The sequence below is a fragment of the Drosophila takahashii genome, chromosome 2R, assembly GCF_030179915.1.
Source record: "Drosophila takahashii strain IR98-3 E-12201 chromosome 2R, DtakHiC1v2, whole genome shotgun sequence".
Classification (NCBI taxonomy): domain Eukaryota; kingdom Metazoa; phylum Arthropoda; class Insecta; order Diptera; family Drosophilidae; genus Drosophila; species Drosophila takahashii.
In genome coordinates this window covers 39,057,442-39,075,063 of record NC_091679.1, presented here as the reverse complement: position 1 = coordinate 39,075,063, position 17,622 = coordinate 39,057,442, and the positions used below count along the sequence as shown (strand labels likewise).

Genomic DNA, 17,622 nt, shown 5'->3' with positions numbered 1-17,622 from the left:
AAAAATACCTTCTGGCTTACTGAACGTGTTTGACTTATGAGGTATACTAAATTCCAAGGCAGAGCACACTAGATGGATGATTTTCCAACCCAAATAAGTCGGTTCCACTGTAGCCGGTGTTTTTTAGAGGTCTTTGTTTAGAATGGGCATATGAAAACAAATGAGTGTTATCAACAAATGCGAAAGTTTGGATGAAATGGACGCCTAGCTAAATAAGAGGGAAAAAAGTAAAGCTTCGGTTCTCTCTCGTGGAGGTTCTCCATAATCCATTCGTTGGACCCGATGCACATCGTCTGTCCAATAATCGACTCGGAGAAATTTGCATTCAGTTGCTGTTTGAGTGCCCACCGAGTAAGTTCTTCGTTTGAATTTCTAAACGGTTCTACAAAATATTTCATATACGATCCATCAATACTAAGCAGTTTAAGTGCCAAAAACTATCTCAAAAACTTAGAAACTGTATTTATTATTAACTAAATTTAGTTATACTTCAGTAACCTATTAAATGTGCAAATGAAAAAGGGTTTTACAGTACTGAAAAGAAGCCCTAAAAGTGCCTTCAATGATTAAATCTATGGGCATGGCTTTTGTCACCCTCTAGGGGCTGTTATTTTGCTCTAGACAGTCGGCGCGTTTTTCAATTGAATTTAATCAGTGACGTAGACGGTCTATATAGTACATATATACGCAATGCGATCCGATTTTCAAGGGGTAAACAACCAAGCCGCCTAGTTCAAGTTCCGCATGGCAATTGTGGTTTGGATCTCAAAGGAAATGGAAAGTGCTGTGTGGAAAAAATATGCAATAAAGTCATCTAATTGAAGGCTATTTCCACGAATTCAAGTTCAATTCAAAACTGGATGTAGGTCCCATTGGCTGCCATTGACATTCGATACGAAATACGAATGCGGATAATTAAGGCAATTAAGTGACCAGAAATAGTTTTTCCCCAACCACGTGGCTGCATTCGCTTAGAATCTAAAATTCCGACTCAATTTTCCATTGCAGCACTTTGAAATGAAAGCCCTGGAATGTTTTTTATTGGTGGTAGCTCTAGCGAGAGTTTTTCCCCGGATCGAGGGCTGCAGTAGGGTTCCATTGGGCACCACGGCAGCCAAGTCGCCGGTGGATGATAACTATGTGCTGTCCGTGAACGGAAATACACAGAGTTATGTGCCCGGTCAAAGGTATAATGGTGAGTGATTTATGATGATGTAACTTGTTATTCTTTATTACTAGAAATTTCTAGAATTAGGTTCTTAACTTTTGATAATACTTTCGGCTTTTCAGTAAGCCTCAGTGCGTTTTCGGATCTGTCCTTCATAAGCTTCATGCTTTCCCTGGATCTGGAGGGTGGTGAAAGCGATGGAGATGCCAATGCGTTGGGTTCCTGGGAGATTTCGGATCTGGCCGAGACCCGTTTCAGTCCACGCTGCGCTAATCTAGTGGAGAACACGAATACGAATGTAAAGACCCGCGTGGATGTGACCTGGGTGGCTCCATCGAGTCCTGGGCAGGGTTGCATTCTGCTGCGCGCTACGGTGATGCAGCATCGTGATGTTTGGTTCATGGACGATGGTTTCCTGACCAAGCGCATGTGCGAGGAGGAGGTGGATGACATTGACACCCAGCCCAGCATCGTGGATCCTTGCTGTGCCTGTGACGAGGCCAAATATGAGGTGAGTTATATAGCAGTGGTGGTCAGTGCTTTACTGCCTACGTGTGCGTCGAAACGCTGGCAGCGCAGCGGCAGGGAAGCTGCCTATCCCGTGTCTTCTGCTGGCCACCACTGATATATTGAGATTTATAGGGATAGACTACAACTAGATTCCTTACCCAGCTTACCTTCGAAGGCAAGTGGTCGCGTCACACACATCCCAAGGACTTTCCTGCGAATAGTTGGCGCACCAGATTCAGCGATATTATTGGAGCCTCACACACCTTGGACTACAGATTCTGGCAGTATGGAGAACTGGCCAGCGAGGGTCTGCGTGAGGTGGCTGAGCATGGTTCCACGCGAACCCTGGAGAGTGAGCTCAAGGATCAGAGCGAGCACATTCGCACCATCATCAAAGCGAGAGGAATTGCCTATCCGAATGTGACGGGCAAAACATTTGCCGTCTTTCGTGTGGACTCCAATCACCACTTGATCTCGCTCGTCTCAATGGTGGATCCCTCGCCGGATTGGATCGTGGGTGTTTCTGGTCTGGAACTGTGCCTGCCCAATTGCTCTTGGGTGGAGAACAAGGTGCACAACCTGTATCCATGGGATGCGGGCACCGACAGTGGACCATCTTATATGGTGAGATGATTTCTTTTATTTCTTAGATGCTATCTAATACTTTCTATACCTTCTTAGTCTGCTGACCAGCCGCAGGTTCCCCCAGACGTAGTACGTCGCATCAAATCGAATTCCCCCAACGATCCTCGTTCGCCCTTTTATGATCCCACTGGCGCTCAAATGAAACCTCTAGCCACCTTGCACATTAATCGACGACGTCTCTACGAGAAGAACTGCGAGTCTTCCGATTGTAAGTTTACCCTCTTTATATTTAACTGATTTATTAAATTGAATGAAATCCTAATCATTCAGCGGAACAGTTGCCGCCGGAGTGCGCCACACATTCTTGGTCCAGATGGGATGAGTGCACCACCAAGTGTGGTCCCGGCAAGCAGTACAGGATCCGCGAGTTCAAGAACCCAGCACAGGCTTCGGTAGGAAATATATCTTAGGAGATTTAGAAGTTAAACTAATTTTCATATCACCCCAAAGCGTCATCGTTGCAACAATGCCCTGCGTGAGGAGAAGAATTGCGTGGGTCACAAGTGCGCCGGCTTCAATGAGGAGACAGCCGAGGGCGTGGAACCGGAGGTGGTACCTCCTCCCGGCAGCAACGACGATCCCCAGTGCGGCCTGTCCGACTGGTCCGAGTGGTCCTCCTGCACGGTGACCTGTGGCACTGGCGAGATGACCCGAACCCGTCATTATCTCAACAAGAAGGCCAAGAAGAAGTGCCAGAAGGCGAGTAGGGCGCGTCTGCATGAAACCAAGATCTGCGAGGCCATGGAATGTGGCGGTGATATCGAGAACGAAGGTGGTGCCGCCGGTGAACCGGAGGAGGAACAGACCGGCGGTGGTGGTGGTGATGAGGGTGGTTCCGCCGAGAAACGCTCGATCTTTCGCAACTTTGAGAGCTACAGTCAGCATCGCGAGGACTATATACCCCCGGTTTGTGGGGTAACGCCCTGGTCGGATTTCTCGCCCTGCAATGGACCCTGCGGTGGCAACGGCAAGCGTCAGCGGATTCGCAAGGTGTGGAACAACAACCAGGTGTACGGGGTAACGGATCCCAATGACGATGGCCAGGATCCCTGTCGTCATATCAAGCTGCAGGAGGAGGTGAACTGCACGAATCCCAGCTGCGATACCATAGTCCCAGGATTCTGCTACGACGAGCTAACCGATAGCCCGTGTCGCGATAGCGATGTGGCCAACTTCTGGTACTACGACCATGTGAGCGACCAGTGCGCCATCTATTGGTCGGATCGCTGCGACAAGAATCGCAATAAGTTCAAGTCGAAGGAGGAGTGCGAGGAGACCTGCCGGCTGCCGCGTCACAAGCAGGAACTGCAGCACGACGGAGTTCCGGCCATTGATTGCCAGGTCTCCGACTGGGTATCGCATAGTTGCAACGCCTCCTGCGGCGATGGCTTCCAGTTGCGAACGCGTCGCGTGGTGAGGACGCCCAAGTATGGCGGGAAACCCTGTCCCAAGCACCTGGTTCGCTTGGATCGCTGCTACCAGCGGTGCGAGGATATGTACTCGATCAGTGGTCGGGGATTCGGGGAGCGCAGGCATGTGGTGAAGCTTAACCAAGCACCGGAGCCACGGGACGAGTGTCGCTACTCGGAGTGGTCCGCCTGGACGCCCTGCACCGCCAGTTGTGGTGACAATGCCGTTCGCCAGCGGACTCGCACCCTGCTGAACACCGACCTGAGCTTCAAGTGCAAGGATCGCGTCCGCATGGAAAAGTGCGTGATGATGCCGTGCCTCCTCAACAGCAACGATGAACCCGAGCGGTGGTGAGATGACCCTTGAGCTGTAACAAGTATTACCTATACACACCAATTATGTAATCACTATAGAGGGTGCCATTAAATATACAAAACCATACTCTATATGTTTCTCTTGCTACAAATAAATCGATATGTCCATGTAAATTTCAGGTAATTCATACTCATATCGTTTTTACCTGAAATATTCGTAAAATTGATCTTAAATAATATCATTTTGCCGAATTATTCTCTCTCGGAGATTCTCTAACTTCGAAAAAGAGCGCAAGATTCAGTATGGCGAGCAAAATTACGTGAGTGGAAGCAAGAAAGACGGATTCGAAATTCGAACTGACGTACTTCTACTACTATGCTAAGTTCGAACATATCAAATTTAAATTGACCTTAAATAAGGTAAAATTTACCTACGTTTCATATCGATTTTTTTTTGGGTGTAGGTTTACCAAACCGAATTTCAGTTTACACGTTGTAATTCCGATTCACATCAGTTTGTCCTTGACCTAGATCCATTAAGTAACTGTGACCAGTTTCCGAGTGATTTTCGCCGGGTTCCAAGTTCAAAGAACCCGGGCGACAGAGCGTCAATTGAAGAGCGTGCCATAAAAACAAACCATTCATAATTGATGGCAACTCAATCTAAGGGGATAATTGATCGAATGAAATGCTCATCGATTAAACGGCGACGGCGACTCAACAATTTCGGTCAGTCGTCGTTGAGCTTCGATCGCGAAGAGATGTTCCTGAGAATATTTCTGCTCATCATACTCCTGATTGTCGAGGTTCGTGGAGCCTGCTATCGGGTTCCCCAGGGAGCCTCCGGAGAACGATCGGCAGTGGATGAGAACTTCAAGATCCTAATCGATGGCAATCCAGCAACCTATGTACCAGAGCATCAGTACAATGGTGAGGGGTTCAAAGAGGTTGTACAATAAATATACTATCTCATTAATAACCATCAATAGTTTCGCTATCCTGTCCCATAAACCTGAAGTTTCTGAGCTTCACCTTGGTTGTCGAGGCCGAGGATCAGTCGAGCCTCATTGGTGGTCAGGATATGATCGGTCACTTTGAACTGCTGGGCACCACGGAAACCCGTTTCAGTTCCAGCTGTGAGAACATGGTGGAGAACACGAATACCAATGCCAAGACCCACATAGAGGTTTCCTGGATAGCGCCACGTCATCCCGACAGCGGTTGTGTGCTGATCAAGGCGGGCGTGGTCCAACATCGAGATGTGTGGTTCCTGGACGATGGTTTCCTGACCAAGCGCATCTGTCCCGAGGAAATTGACGAGCTAAACATCCTGACGCCTTCTTTAGAGAACTGCTGCGCCTGTGATGAAGCCAAATATGAGGTGATAAGATTGTTATAGCCTTTCGGATCTGCTAAGGAATATATATTCTTTCCTAGATTGTTCTAGAGCGCAAGTGGGCCAGGAACACACATTCCAAGGACTTTCCCGCCGAGGCTTCGAGGACACGCTTGGGAGAGCTAATTGGTGCTTCCCATAGCCACGGCTATCGGTATTGGTCCTACGGAGGAAGAGCTAGCCAGGGCCTCAGGGAGATGGCCGAGCATGGAGCCACCCGCACGCTGGAGAATGAGATCAGGGAGAACACTCAAGTGGGTTTCTAAGGTTTCTCTACTCTACCGAGCCTACTTCATCTGGTATTTTCATCCACAGAGTGGCGAAGTGCGGACTATTATCAAAGCTCCTGGCATTGCACACCGCCTGAATGCCTATGGAACAACGCTGGCCAATGCTCGTGTGGATCCTGTGCATCATCAAATCTCACTGGCCTCCAAGATAGAGCCTTCTCCCGATTGGATACTGGGTGTGGCGGGACTGGAACTTTGCCTGAGCAACTGCACATGGCTGGAAAGAAAGGTGTTGAATCTGTATCCCTGGGACATTGGCACCGATTCGGGTCCTTCTTATATGGTAGGTAGTGAGTTTATTAAGATAATATAAGATATTACAAGGACCGACCTCTTGAAGTCCGCAGATCAGCCACAGGTGCCACCGGATGTGGTACGCCGCATAACATCATCCTATCCCAGCGACGATCGTTCGCCATTTTACGACAAAACTGGTGCCTCAATGAAGCCATTGGCCACACTTTATTTGACCCGGAAGAAGCTTTACATCCGCGAGTGCGAAGAGGGTGAGTAGATCTTCTAATCTCCACAAATAACCCCTAGTGACCTCCGATCATTAGTTCCAGAGGATGGACCCATGGAGTGCGCTGTGCATCCCTGGAACGAATGGACCAACTGCAGCACGCGTTGTGGTCAGGGTTATGCCCATCGTCAGCGGAGCTACAAAAATCCCAGCTTGGCCGAAAATTTCAACTGCGATCGTCGCTTGGAGGAGGTGCGTCAATGCGAGGGAACCCAATGTGGAGCAGCGGAGGAGGAACCGGAAGGTGAGGAGCCCGGCCTGGGCATGGAGAATCCTCCACCAGGAGGTGGCTCATTGGCCGAATGCCAGCTGAGCAACTGGAGCGAATGGTCGCCCTGCTCCAAGACCTGCGGACGAGGATCCTCCACTCGCAACCGCGACTACTACAATCCGCAGGCCAGGCAACGTTGTTTGTCCGTCATGCGATTGCCGTTGGAGGAAACCAGGCAGTGCATGGGTTCAGATTGCGGAGGCACCATTCCGGATAATGGAGAACTTGACGCTTTGCCGGAACCGGATTTCTTTAACGAGAGAGATCAGGGTGGTTATGGTGGGAGAACCACAAACTGGAACAACAGACAGGAGAATAGTAGAAAGGGTTATGATAGATCTCCCTATAATTCCAGGGACAACTCGCAGGAGTCACCGAACTCACCCTTTGATCAGATAGAGAATCAACAGCGACCTCCTTATAATCCATCTGAAAACTTTAATGGTTACGACAAGGGATTTCCTCCCTCGAATACCTACAGCAATGATAAACTAGTGGGCAATAGACCTGGTTACAATGACTTAAATCAGGGCTATAACAATAACAACCCCTACAATGATTACACTACTCCTAGCTTTAGACCCGTATTTACCACTCGCTCTCCTTTTGGTGGTCGGTATCCCTCTAGGCAGCAGGATGAGGAGGAAACCCCCAGCGATAACAGTGCCAACTATAATGTGGTTCAAGATTACTGCTTCGAGAAACCCTACGCATCTACAAGACCTTGTTTAGCTAATCCAGTAGTGGTAAGCAACTTCTGGTTCTTCGACCACGAAGATCACGAGTGCAAGATCTTCACCACGGATAACTGCGATGAGAATAGGAACCGCTTTCGTACTCTAATGGCCTGCGAGGGTACTTGTCTGCAGCCACAAATGAACATGGAGCGATCCGAAAACGATGCCATGGATCCGTACGGAACAGGAGGTTCCTATGACCAAACGCAAACGGGAGGTAGACCTTATGATCAAAGTGTTGGAAGATCGGGAGCTAGATCGTATGATCAACTAGGAGGTAGGACGGGAGGAGGAAGCTATGATCAAATGGGAGGTAGACCGGCAGCAGGAAGCTATGATCAAACTGGAGGTAGATCTTATGATCAACCGATTGGTAAGTCATATGATCTTACAAGAGGAAGATCCTATGACCAAACAGGGGATAGATCCTATAACCGAATACAAGGTAAATCCTACACTCAAACTGGAGGTAGATCCTATGACTCAACAGATGGAGGAGCTTACGGCTCGCAATTCGTCGAAGCAGCTGGCGATATTGGGGAACCAATGTCGCAAACAAAAAGCAGATACGAAACTTCAAGACGCGGTCGTTATGGTTTTTAAATAGATATTAAAGATATATATAAAATAAATAATTATAAGTATGTTATAATAACCTTTCTTTTCGATATGGTATTCGTAGTTCCCTAAACCGGCATCTGAAGAGAAATCTCACTTGAAATCTCCCTTACCCAGACTTTAAGAGTTCGGAACACTACTTTTCCGGCTTTCCGGCATTGTCGGCTGATAAGAGCCTCCGACACACTCTATTTGTATCAGTGGGTCAGAAAAATACAATGCTCTCCAGCCTTATCAGCTTTCAAGTCTCTCTTCTCGGCTTTTGGCAAGCAATTCTTCGGAATGGAATCTCCGAATCTTCGAATCTCCTCTCAGTTTGCAACAGTCGCTCGTGTCGGATGGTTCTATACGCTTACAAAGCTCCCGAAAACACACATGTGGGGGTCAAGTGCTGCTCCTCTCGTGGAGCTACTACTTCTGGTGGCTACTTCGCTGGTGATTGGAAGAGTCGGCTGCCTGATCTGCACGCGCCGCCCGGCCAATACGGCCTCGCCCAAATCGCCGGTGGATGAGAACTTTGTGATAAGCGTGATGGGCAACCCGGAAACATACATTCTCGGCCAGGAATACAACGGTGAGAACGGGTTCATTGACCTTGCGCTTGAACTTCGTGGGAGATTGGAAGCCAAGGCTTCCCTTTGAGATTTCGCAATGTTTATTGTTTACTAAACAAAAGTGGCGCTTATCTGGGACCTTTGCGAATTCGCTGGAATTCAAGGTCGATGATAAGGGCTTCTATTTTGTGTGCTATGTATTCTGGAACTCAGACTGATTCTCCTTTAGTCTCTCTTAACGCTTTCAATGGCCACCGCTACATCAGCTTTATCCTGGCCCTGGAGAACGAAAATGGTGACTTTAGCTACCAGGACGACTTGGGTCGCTTCGAGCTAAGCGATCGGATCGAGAGCCGCTTCAGTCCCAACTGCATTAACATGGTGGAGAACACCAATACGAATCCCAAGACGCATATGCACTTGACCTGGGTGGCGCCCAGTGAGCCGGGCAGTGGTTGCATCCTGATCAGGGCTACCGTTCAGCAGCATCGCGATGTATGGCACATGGATGATGGAGGACTAACACGAAGGATCTGCGAGGAGGTCACCGATGATGTGGAAAGTCAGCCTGCAACTCCAACGGTGGATGTTCCCTGCTGTGCCTGCGATGAGGCGCGATATGAGGTGAGCAAGTTGGAGGATAACCAAAGTTCTAAATACCTTTTTGTTCCTCGCACCTCTAGCTTATTTTCGAGGGCGTCTGGTCCAGGAATCTGCATCCCAAGGACTTTCCTGCTCGCGGCTGGGAGACTCGCTTCTGTGAGCTTCTCGGAGCGGCCCACAGTTCGGACTATCGCTTCTGGGAAGCCGGAGCACTGGCCAGCTTGGCAATGAAACAGTATGCCGAACACTGCAGTTCTCGTCTTTTGGAGCGAGAATTTAGCATCAATTTTCGGGTGAGTAACTATTTCCATCTATAAGGAACTCCAAGTAATCTCCTTAACCCTTATAGGATCAGAAAATACGCACCATTATCAAGGCTCGCGGGCCATCCTATCCCAACATGAACAGCAAGGCGACGGCCTCGTTGCGAGTGGATCCCGTACATCACATGTTGTCCTTTGCCTCCAAGATAGAACCCTCGCCGGATTGGATTGTGGGCGTTGCTGGGCTAGAACTATGCCTGCGCAACTGCACCTGGTTGGAGGAGAAGGTGATCCACCTGTATCCCTGGGATGTGGGCACAGATGCGGGTCCCAGCTATACGGTAGTAGCTATAACGATAGTATTTGATAGCACAAAAAAAAGCATGTTCCCGTAAAATCGACATGGTCATGTAAATTTCAGGTCGTTTTTACATGAAATACTCCTTTCAACCAGGTTAAATTTACCTGGCCACATATCAAATTAAAATGTATCTTAAATAATGTAAAATCGATCTACTTTTCATATCGATTTTTTTTTTTCGGTGTGATTTTTAACATATTGATTTCCATTTCATAGTCAGCCGATCAGCCGCAGGTTCCGCCGGATGTCATAAGACGCATCCGTTCCGACTTGCCCAACGATCCACGTTCACCTTTCAACGATAAATCCGGGGCTCCGATGAAGCACATGGCCATTTTGACGGTGAAACGCCAGCGAATCTATGAGAGGAGATGTGCCGATGAGGATTGTAAGTGCAGTTTCCCGTAAAATCAATATGGCCATGTATATTTCAGGTCATGCAAAACCCATGTCGTTTTTACATGAAATACAATACATATCAAATTCAAATTGATCTTAAGTAATGTAAAATCGATCTACTTTTCATATCGATTTTTTTTTGGCGTAAGCAGAGAGCTAAATTAATCATATCCCCTTTCCAATACCCAGCCAACAATGATGCGGATGTGCCGAGAGAGTGCCTCACCCATCCCTGGTCCAGCTGGAGCGACTGCTCCTCCAAATGTGGCGCTGGGATGCAGTACAGAAGGCGTGTCTACAAGCAACCAGAGCTGGCAAAGGTCTACAATTGCAATGTGCCGCAGTATGAGGAGCGTGAGTGCCAGGGCGAAATGTGTGGTCAAAGCGGGCCGATGAGGGAAGCGGAGGAGTTTGAGGATCTGGAACCGGAGGTCAGGAGGAATGGCTATCATTCGGCCCAACAGCGGCGGGCCGAGTGCCAATTGAGCTCCTGGGGCAGCTGGAGTCCCTGCAGTGTCACCTGTGGCGAGGGCTACGAGATGCGCCAGAGGCAGTACCTCAATCCCCAAGCGGAACCCGAGTGCCAGAGTGTCCATCGCGTGGATCTGCAGGAAACGCGTCAATGCTCTGGGCGGGCTTGTCTGGGTAACCTACCGGGATCCTATAATCCTGAAATGGATGGTTCTTATGGCCAGTCTGGTCGCACTGGAGGTAATATGTATGGTTCGCAACTTGAACCGGAGGCAGAGACTTTTGAAGGCGAGGACGAGGATCCTCGAAATGGACTTCGTGGCTTCGAGGTTGGCAATCTCAAGGGAAACGCTGTCAGCAGAATGCCCGAGCGTCAGATGAATCTGGGGAGAGTTCCTCCGCCTTTTGGGCAGTCAAACTACGATGGAACCTACTATCCACCAGCCAGGACAGAGCGACCCATTTGGACGGGGCAACCACGCCTGGAGGATGTGGAACGGGCTCCCTGGCAGCGTCAAAGGCCCGCCAGCAAATACGGTTCGATGGTAGAGCCTCCAGAGGAGAATCCCCCAAGGGAACCCTGGCAGAGGACAAGTAATTATGGCAATCAGGAGATGTATTCACCCAGAGCAGAAGTGGACTCCTCACTGGCCAACCGCTGCTTCCAAATGCTGCAGACAGTGCTGCCCCGTTGTCCGGATCAAACGATTACGGGTCAGTTCTGGTCCTACAACTTCTGTGCCGATGAGTGCATGTTGTTCGCCACGGATCCGTGCGATCGGAACTTCAACAAGTTCAGTCGATTGGAGGACTGCGAGAGGTGTCGCCAGCCGGAGTTGGCGGCACTGCAGCAGGAGCACTCTAATTCGCCGGAATGCCAGAATCTTCGAAGCATCTGGCAGGCGGAACAGCGGGCCAGGGAGGAGAAACGTGCTGCGAACAGGAGGCGCAACTACACCGGCTATAGGCAACGCGCTAGAAATTAATCTTCATTCTAAAAAATTAAGCAATTCTTAGGTAAACTTATGTATATGTATAAATTTCTTTATTAAACTTAACAAAACTCAAACTAAACAAACATTTTTTAATTCATTTTGTCTCAGTAGCAGGGACCGTAAATAACAGTTATTTGTGATTTTTATTTTAGAAGGCCTACTGAGATTTGTACAAGTTTTTATTAACAATTTAACTGGTTTTTATGCACTTTATAGACATGAACAAATAACAGTTAATTTGCTTTCCAGTTTTGTTGAAATGCATATACTTTGTGGACAAGAGTAAAAAGAACGTTATATTTGACGTTTAAAACTAAATATCACAGTAGTCTTTTTAAAATAAAAATCACAAATAACTGTCATTTACGGTCCCTGCTCAGTAGCTTTAAATATAAAATGATTCTCATTTTTTCTTCTAGTCCAAAAACATTTTTAACTAAATTTCTAAATTTTACAATGCGTTTTAGTAAATGCAAAGCGCTTATGTACATTTATTCAAAAGTTAAAATATAAAACCAATCATTTTATAAAGTCAAACTTTTTTTCCCTTTTGAAACCCACATATATTATATTCTGTTGTTTTCATCCTGGATAAATTGAACCGCCACCCGTGGCCACACCAGGTTGTAGTATAACAAATTGTCTTTTAAATCTTCGTTCATCATAACAGGGTACATTTACATCTACACTATAAACAGAACGGATCCAAACAGCTAGCACAAAAGCCAGGAAGATAATCTGTAGGTTAACCAAAAAATTGTTTGAAAAAATTTTGAAACGGACTAGTTTACTTACCCATAGTTTCACCATGACTGGATGTTTTGGAATGAGTTCGATCCCGAACTGTGGCTCTTTTATACCCGCTCGGATTACAATAAAAACCAAACCAAAACAAAAAACAAGAATTTTCTTATGAATATGTATATTTATACCCTTTACTCGTTGAGTAAAAGGGTATATTGTACTCGTGCAAAAGTATGTAACAGCTAGAAGGAAGCGTTTCCGAACCCATAAAGTATATATATTCTTGATCAGGATCACTAGCCAAGTTGATCCGTCTGTCTGCCTGTCTGTATGAACGCTGAGATCTCGGAAACTACAAAAGCTAGAAAGCTGGGATTTCCCACACATATTCTTTGGCTTCCCACGCAGTGCAAGTTTGATTGAGGTGCCACGCCCCCTATAACGCCCACAATCGCCCCAAACGATTTCAAAATATGTCTGGCGGCCATATCTTTTAAGACTTTCAAAATGTATAAATGCAATTTTATAGTGTTTATTAATACCTATCGAAATGTAGAAGACATTTTTTCAAATCGGACCATTCATTAAAAAGTTATGCGCAATCAAAGTTCTTTATCTCCATCTTCCTCGCACTGCTAGCTGAGTGAGGGGTATCAGATAGTCGGGACACCAACCTGACTATAGCGTTCTCTCTTAATATTCTAATTCTTATCAAGTGCAAATTCGTATATATGTATGCATACTAAACATACTTACATAGGTATAGCAGAGCATTTTTGTTAGTAATTGCACGACCGGTGTTTTGCAGTGTTTATGCGGCGGCAGAGGTCGAGCCGACCACTGACTTAAACGGAAATCAGAAGCAAAAATCAGAACCAAATAAAAAACTCAATTAATAAACAAAAAATCACAAAGTCCAAGGCGAATGCCCTTATGTATGTTTAAATTTTTTAGTATACTCAAAAAAAAAACAGCCCGAAATCGCCATTAAATCAAGAAATTCGCCATGAATTTCAGTCGATGGCGATTTACCGTATTTTTTAGAAAGGAATTTTCTAAAATTTAGAAAAAAATTTCTGAAAAGCAGAAATACTTTTCTAAAATCAAGAAAAATTGCCATAAAATTGCGAAAAATTTCCTTAAATCCAGAAAGTACTTTTCTTGAAAATAGAATTTTTTTTCTTAAAATAAGAAAGGACTTTTTTTATTTTCAGAAAATTTTTTTTATTTTAATAAAATGTATACATATTTATTTTACTATTTTATTTCCTAAACAAGAAAGAGAAAAGAAAATAAAAAGGATGAAAAGAAAATTATTAATATTTCCTAAACAAAAAAGGAAAACAAAACAAAAAAGATAAAAATAAGATAATAATTATTTCCTAAAGAAAAAAGAGAAAAGAAAACAAAAAAAGATAAAAATTACATTATAAATATTTCCTAAACAAAAAAGAAAAAAGAAAAGAAAACAAAAAAGATAAAAATTATTAATATCACTATGGACGGCAGTCCATGTAGTGACGAAGCGCACCAGGAGAGTGTGCGAAGGCGACTACTATTATATAGCCGCAAAATTGAAAATCTGCTGTGATAGTCCGATCGTAATGAGTAATACACCAATCGAAAGGTATTGCAAAAACTTAAAGGATTGCATACCAAGACTTTAAGAAAATCAATTGGCTTGGGGGAGAGAGCGGTGAAAGTGAAAAAGTGAAAATTTCGAAATTTGGAGCTGTTGGGGCCGGTGGGGATAAATGCCCCCTCGCAATGTTTTAGTTGTATTCCTTTTGAAAATACCCGTCGAATGAGGGGTCATTTGTCGAAATCCGACGCTCCGTTCAAAAGTTATAGCCAAAATAAGATTTTCTTCTTCTTCCCAAAATGAAATTTTAATTCTGTTTGTCAGTTTGTCAGTTTGTCAGTTTGTCAGTTTGTCAGTTTGTCCAAAACATGTTTTCTAAGTTTTGAAAATTTGATATGACGTTCATCACATCGATATAAAAAACTTTTGTTCTACCACTTTTGGAAAAACCCGCTAGTTTAGCGGGAAAACAGCTATAAATAGCTAAAATTCGGAAAGCTAAATAGCTAAAATTCGGAAAGACTAAATAAGTACGTTACCTAAAATTTATTCATTCGGCACGCTACAACAAAAAACTTTCGTGTAGATATTAAATATTTGCTAAAGCGGGCCGAATGAATACATTTTAGGTAACGTACTTATTTAGTCGCATCTAAAATCATTTTTCGTCACAAAAGTTGATATCAGAACTTTTGTACGTTGAAGGTGCGATCGTCACTAGTTTTTTACCTCGTTTAGAGGTGTTTTTATTTGATTAATATTAAGTAGGTATTTAATATATTACCTATTATTAAAATTTACTTACTGCCAAATTATCAACAATACCTGAAATTGAAATTATTCCTGCAATCGAAAATAAAAATTAATATTAGAGAAGGATAGTATTTGCGGCCTGCAATAGTATGGCCTTTGCTTACCATAAATTTTCACACACTTACCAAATTTATATTTAAATTTATTTAAATTGCTTACCTATTAATTGCCTCTTAGAGGGATCGCACTTTAACTTTCTTAAATGGGCTCAACACAAACTTATTACTTTGAATGCTCATCCAAAACTGAGCACAAGGGTTCAAAATGCAGCGCAACGCAAGCAACTCTCTCGCGAGAGACTGCATTTCCAAAACAACAACGCAATAAAAGTTACAGCTACGCACAAGAAAATTCTCGATCATACGCACAAACACACATAAACATATACATACATACGCCAAAACTGTCGTCGCAACGCGCCGCGGACTAACCTTTTGTCTTCTTCTTTTTCGTTTCGAAGAAAGAGTGAGAAGCATAAAAGAAATACAAAAAGTTTTTCTTAAATCTATGGTGATTTTCTAATTATACTTTTTTGTTTTCAAGAAAACATTTGTTTTAATTCAGAAAAATTCGTAAAATTTAGAAAAATTTACCGTATTTTTTATGGCGACTTTCTAGATTATAGGAAGGGCTGAAGTACATTTTTTCTTAATTTAATGGCGAAATCGCCATTAATTTAAGAAAACTTTTGGAGAGCAAACTAGGAAAAAACACCATTGATTTAAGAAAAAAAATCATTTTTCTAAATTTTAGAAAGGTTTTTCATAAAATTCTGTTTTTATGGTCTTTTTTCCTAGATTCAAGAAAACAATTTCTAAAATTCAGAAAATTTTCTAAAATTAAGAAAAAAATTCATTTTATGGCGATTTTCTAAAATTTAGGAAAAAAAATTTTTTGAGTGTAGGCCGTAGACACGAGGCGTTTTTGGGGGAAATCCTATGGAAAATATGGTTCTCAAAAGTAAGCTACACAAAATTTGCACTGATGTTGGTGTATTAAAGTGCTAACATCTCAAAAACCAATTGCAACTATAACTTACGAATTAAAACCGGAAACTATCCCGCAATATTTTCAAAATTTGATAGTCGCTGTTATTGCGGGTCTTGTGTTATCGATAACTCCAGCCGTTTGTCAGCTGATATTTACATCCAAAACAGCTGACAGTCAAAACTATTGCAATATGATGCACCCAAAAACAACAGAAATTCAGTTTTTCAATTAGATTTCCCAATTAAAAAGCGTATCTAAATCCAAAAATAAAAATCGTCTTTTATGGAAACTTGTTTAACATTTTGTTTTCTTACCTTGCGCCGTGTTATGTGACTTGGCAACTCTTTAGACAAAAAAACAATTGCACAAGCAAAGGAAAGTCGCAAAAAACGAAAGCAAAAGTGGATTATACATATATGTACTTATAAAATAAACATGCAACGATTGGGATTCATAACAAGACATGCTGCAGCTGCAGTTGCGCAGCAGCAACACCTGCGTCCCTTGTCTATCCACTGGAATTTGGCCCAGAACCAAAAGCCGGCAGGTGGAAATCAAAGTGCACCCAAGACCCGAGACACCCGGTCACCCAAGGCTTCAGCCCAGAAGATCACCCTCATCCAGCAGAACCAGTCGATGAGCATAACCACGCTGGAGGAGGCCCAGAAATTGGCCAAACGACGGGAGCTGCACCTGTTGCGCCTAGAGCAGACGGATGCCAAAACGGGAAGGGGCATGTTCAAGTGCGTATTCTAACCACCCATCTAAACCAATATTATTAAGTCTAAATATACATTTTACAGACTAGTCACTGCAGCCGAAATGCTGTCAGATGATGCGGATCCATCGAAATCCTCCAGCGAAAAGGCCAAGGAGAAGAAGTCGGAGAAATCCCTAACCATTGGAGCACGCATCACGGAACATGATCTCTCCTCGCGACTGAAGAACATTGTCAAGTGGCTGGCCAAGCGGCACGAGGTGCGCATCCTCATCCAGGGCCACGCCAGTGGATCCGACGAAAGCGGCTCCGAGCGAATAGTCAAGACCATCGAACAGACCATCAAAGAGCCGCAAGTGATTGGCAGGATAGTGCAAAAGCGCAGCAAGAGCTCCTTCATCAAGTTCACCATTATCCCAGTGGCTAGCCCAGCTAATCCCAATGCGATCCAGTCGTGACAACTACCGCCGTTGCCTCGGATGAGCCACAATCACAGCTCGGCAATAGCAAAGCCACCGGGATTCGCCTTTCAAATGTCTTCCCGCCATTTTTCCGATAGGATCAAAAAAGAACGCGAAAAGCCCGTCGAGATAAATGCCGCTTCCATAGTCACCATCGGGTCACTATTTCTTTTATTCTGCTTTAAATACTTCTACTGGCATCAGCATTTGATGACCCTGATGGAGAAAGACGACACAGAATCCAAAAAGAAGAAAACTAAAAGAAGGAAAGATCTCCATCAACAACATGATCAAAAGCTGCATGAACACAGTCACGATTAGCGATTACCAAAACTGTTATAATATCTGTTATTTGGCTCAAAATTGTACCATCTTCATAAATAAAACACCACACTATCAATTTTGCAACTTTCTTTTCATATTTTGAAATTCTGATTTATTTCGTATATTGTTTTTATTAAGTGACTTGTATAGGTGCCATTGGTTTAGTTCGTATTCCGTTATAAGTCATTAATAATTTGTAAATATGTATTATAAGCACACGTAGACAATAAATTATTACACTTTCTCCATTCTATCATTAATATCTATATTTAATTATGTTTAAAAAGCAGATCGTAAAACTCAACTAAAGTTTTCTATTTATTACAAGAGCAAATAAAGCTTATTTGGTGTTAGTTAGAGCAGCTAGAGAAATATAAATAAATTGTGTAGTGGTGTGGAAAGAATTATATTTATTTTTAAGTTCAACGGTTATCAGAGGCAAAAGCACACGATTATAGCAGT

The 17,622-nt window shown here is 44.0% G+C and overlaps 4 protein-coding genes and 1 long non-coding RNA gene across 6 annotated transcripts; all 5 read left to right on the top strand.

Moving 5' to 3' along the window:
• The first annotated feature begins 55 nt into the window (after nt 1-55).
• On the top strand, nt 56-4,174 carry LOC108061192 (spondin-1). Of its 2 annotated transcripts, none has more exons than XM_017147274.3 (7): nt 56-351; nt 1,009-1,195; nt 1,291-1,679; nt 1,841-2,302; nt 2,360-2,531; nt 2,594-2,715; nt 2,774-4,174. In XM_017147274.3, the coding sequence occupies exons 1-7, from the start codon at nt 283-285 to the stop codon at nt 4,085-4,087; spliced, it is 2,715 nt and encodes a 904-aa protein (XP_017002763.3). In that variant the 5' UTR covers nt 56-282; the 3' UTR covers nt 4,088-4,174. The 2 variants fall into 2 exon arrangements, with proteins under 2 accessions (XP_017002763.3, XP_070069556.1); XM_070213455.1 differs by lacking the exon at nt 56-351 and adding an exon at nt 900-920.
• A 625-nt stretch (nt 4,175-4,799) lies between these two features.
• On the top strand, nt 4,800-7,867 carry LOC108061126 (spondin-1). Its single transcript, XM_017147182.2, has 6 exons — nt 4,800-4,977; nt 5,037-5,428; nt 5,485-5,697; nt 5,759-6,016; nt 6,074-6,239; nt 6,294-7,867. Exons 1-6 carry the CDS (start codon nt 4,809-4,811, stop codon nt 7,865-7,867), a joined length of 2,772 nt encoding a protein of 923 aa, XP_017002671.2. The 5' UTR covers nt 4,800-4,808.
• Nucleotides 7,868-8,233: 366 nt separating this feature from the next.
• LOC108061191 (spondin-1) lies at nt 8,234-11,519 on the top strand. The gene is made up of 6 exons (XM_017147273.3): nt 8,234-8,456; nt 8,666-9,060; nt 9,120-9,332; nt 9,389-9,643; nt 9,880-10,051; nt 10,252-11,519. Exons 1-6 carry the CDS (start codon nt 8,258-8,260, stop codon nt 11,517-11,519), a joined length of 2,502 nt encoding a protein of 833 aa, XP_017002762.2. The 5' UTR covers nt 8,234-8,257.
• Nucleotides 11,520-12,013: 494 nt separating this feature from the next.
• LOC138912705 (uncharacterized) lies at nt 12,014-12,420 on the top strand. Its single transcript, XR_011418259.1, has 3 exons — nt 12,014-12,151; nt 12,227-12,268; nt 12,330-12,420. It is a non-coding gene; the product is annotated as an uncharacterized lncRNA (long non-coding RNA).
• Nucleotides 12,421-15,812: 3,392 nt separating this feature from the next.
• Nucleotides 15,813-17,244, top strand: mIF3 (mitochondrial translation initiation factor 3). The gene is given in 2 exon segments (XM_017147242.3): nt 15,813-16,400; nt 16,461-17,244. Coding segments are annotated over 2 exon segments (1,005 nt in total). The 5' UTR covers nt 15,813-16,092; the 3' UTR covers nt 17,158-17,244.
• Nucleotides 17,245-17,622: the final 378 nt, after the last annotated feature.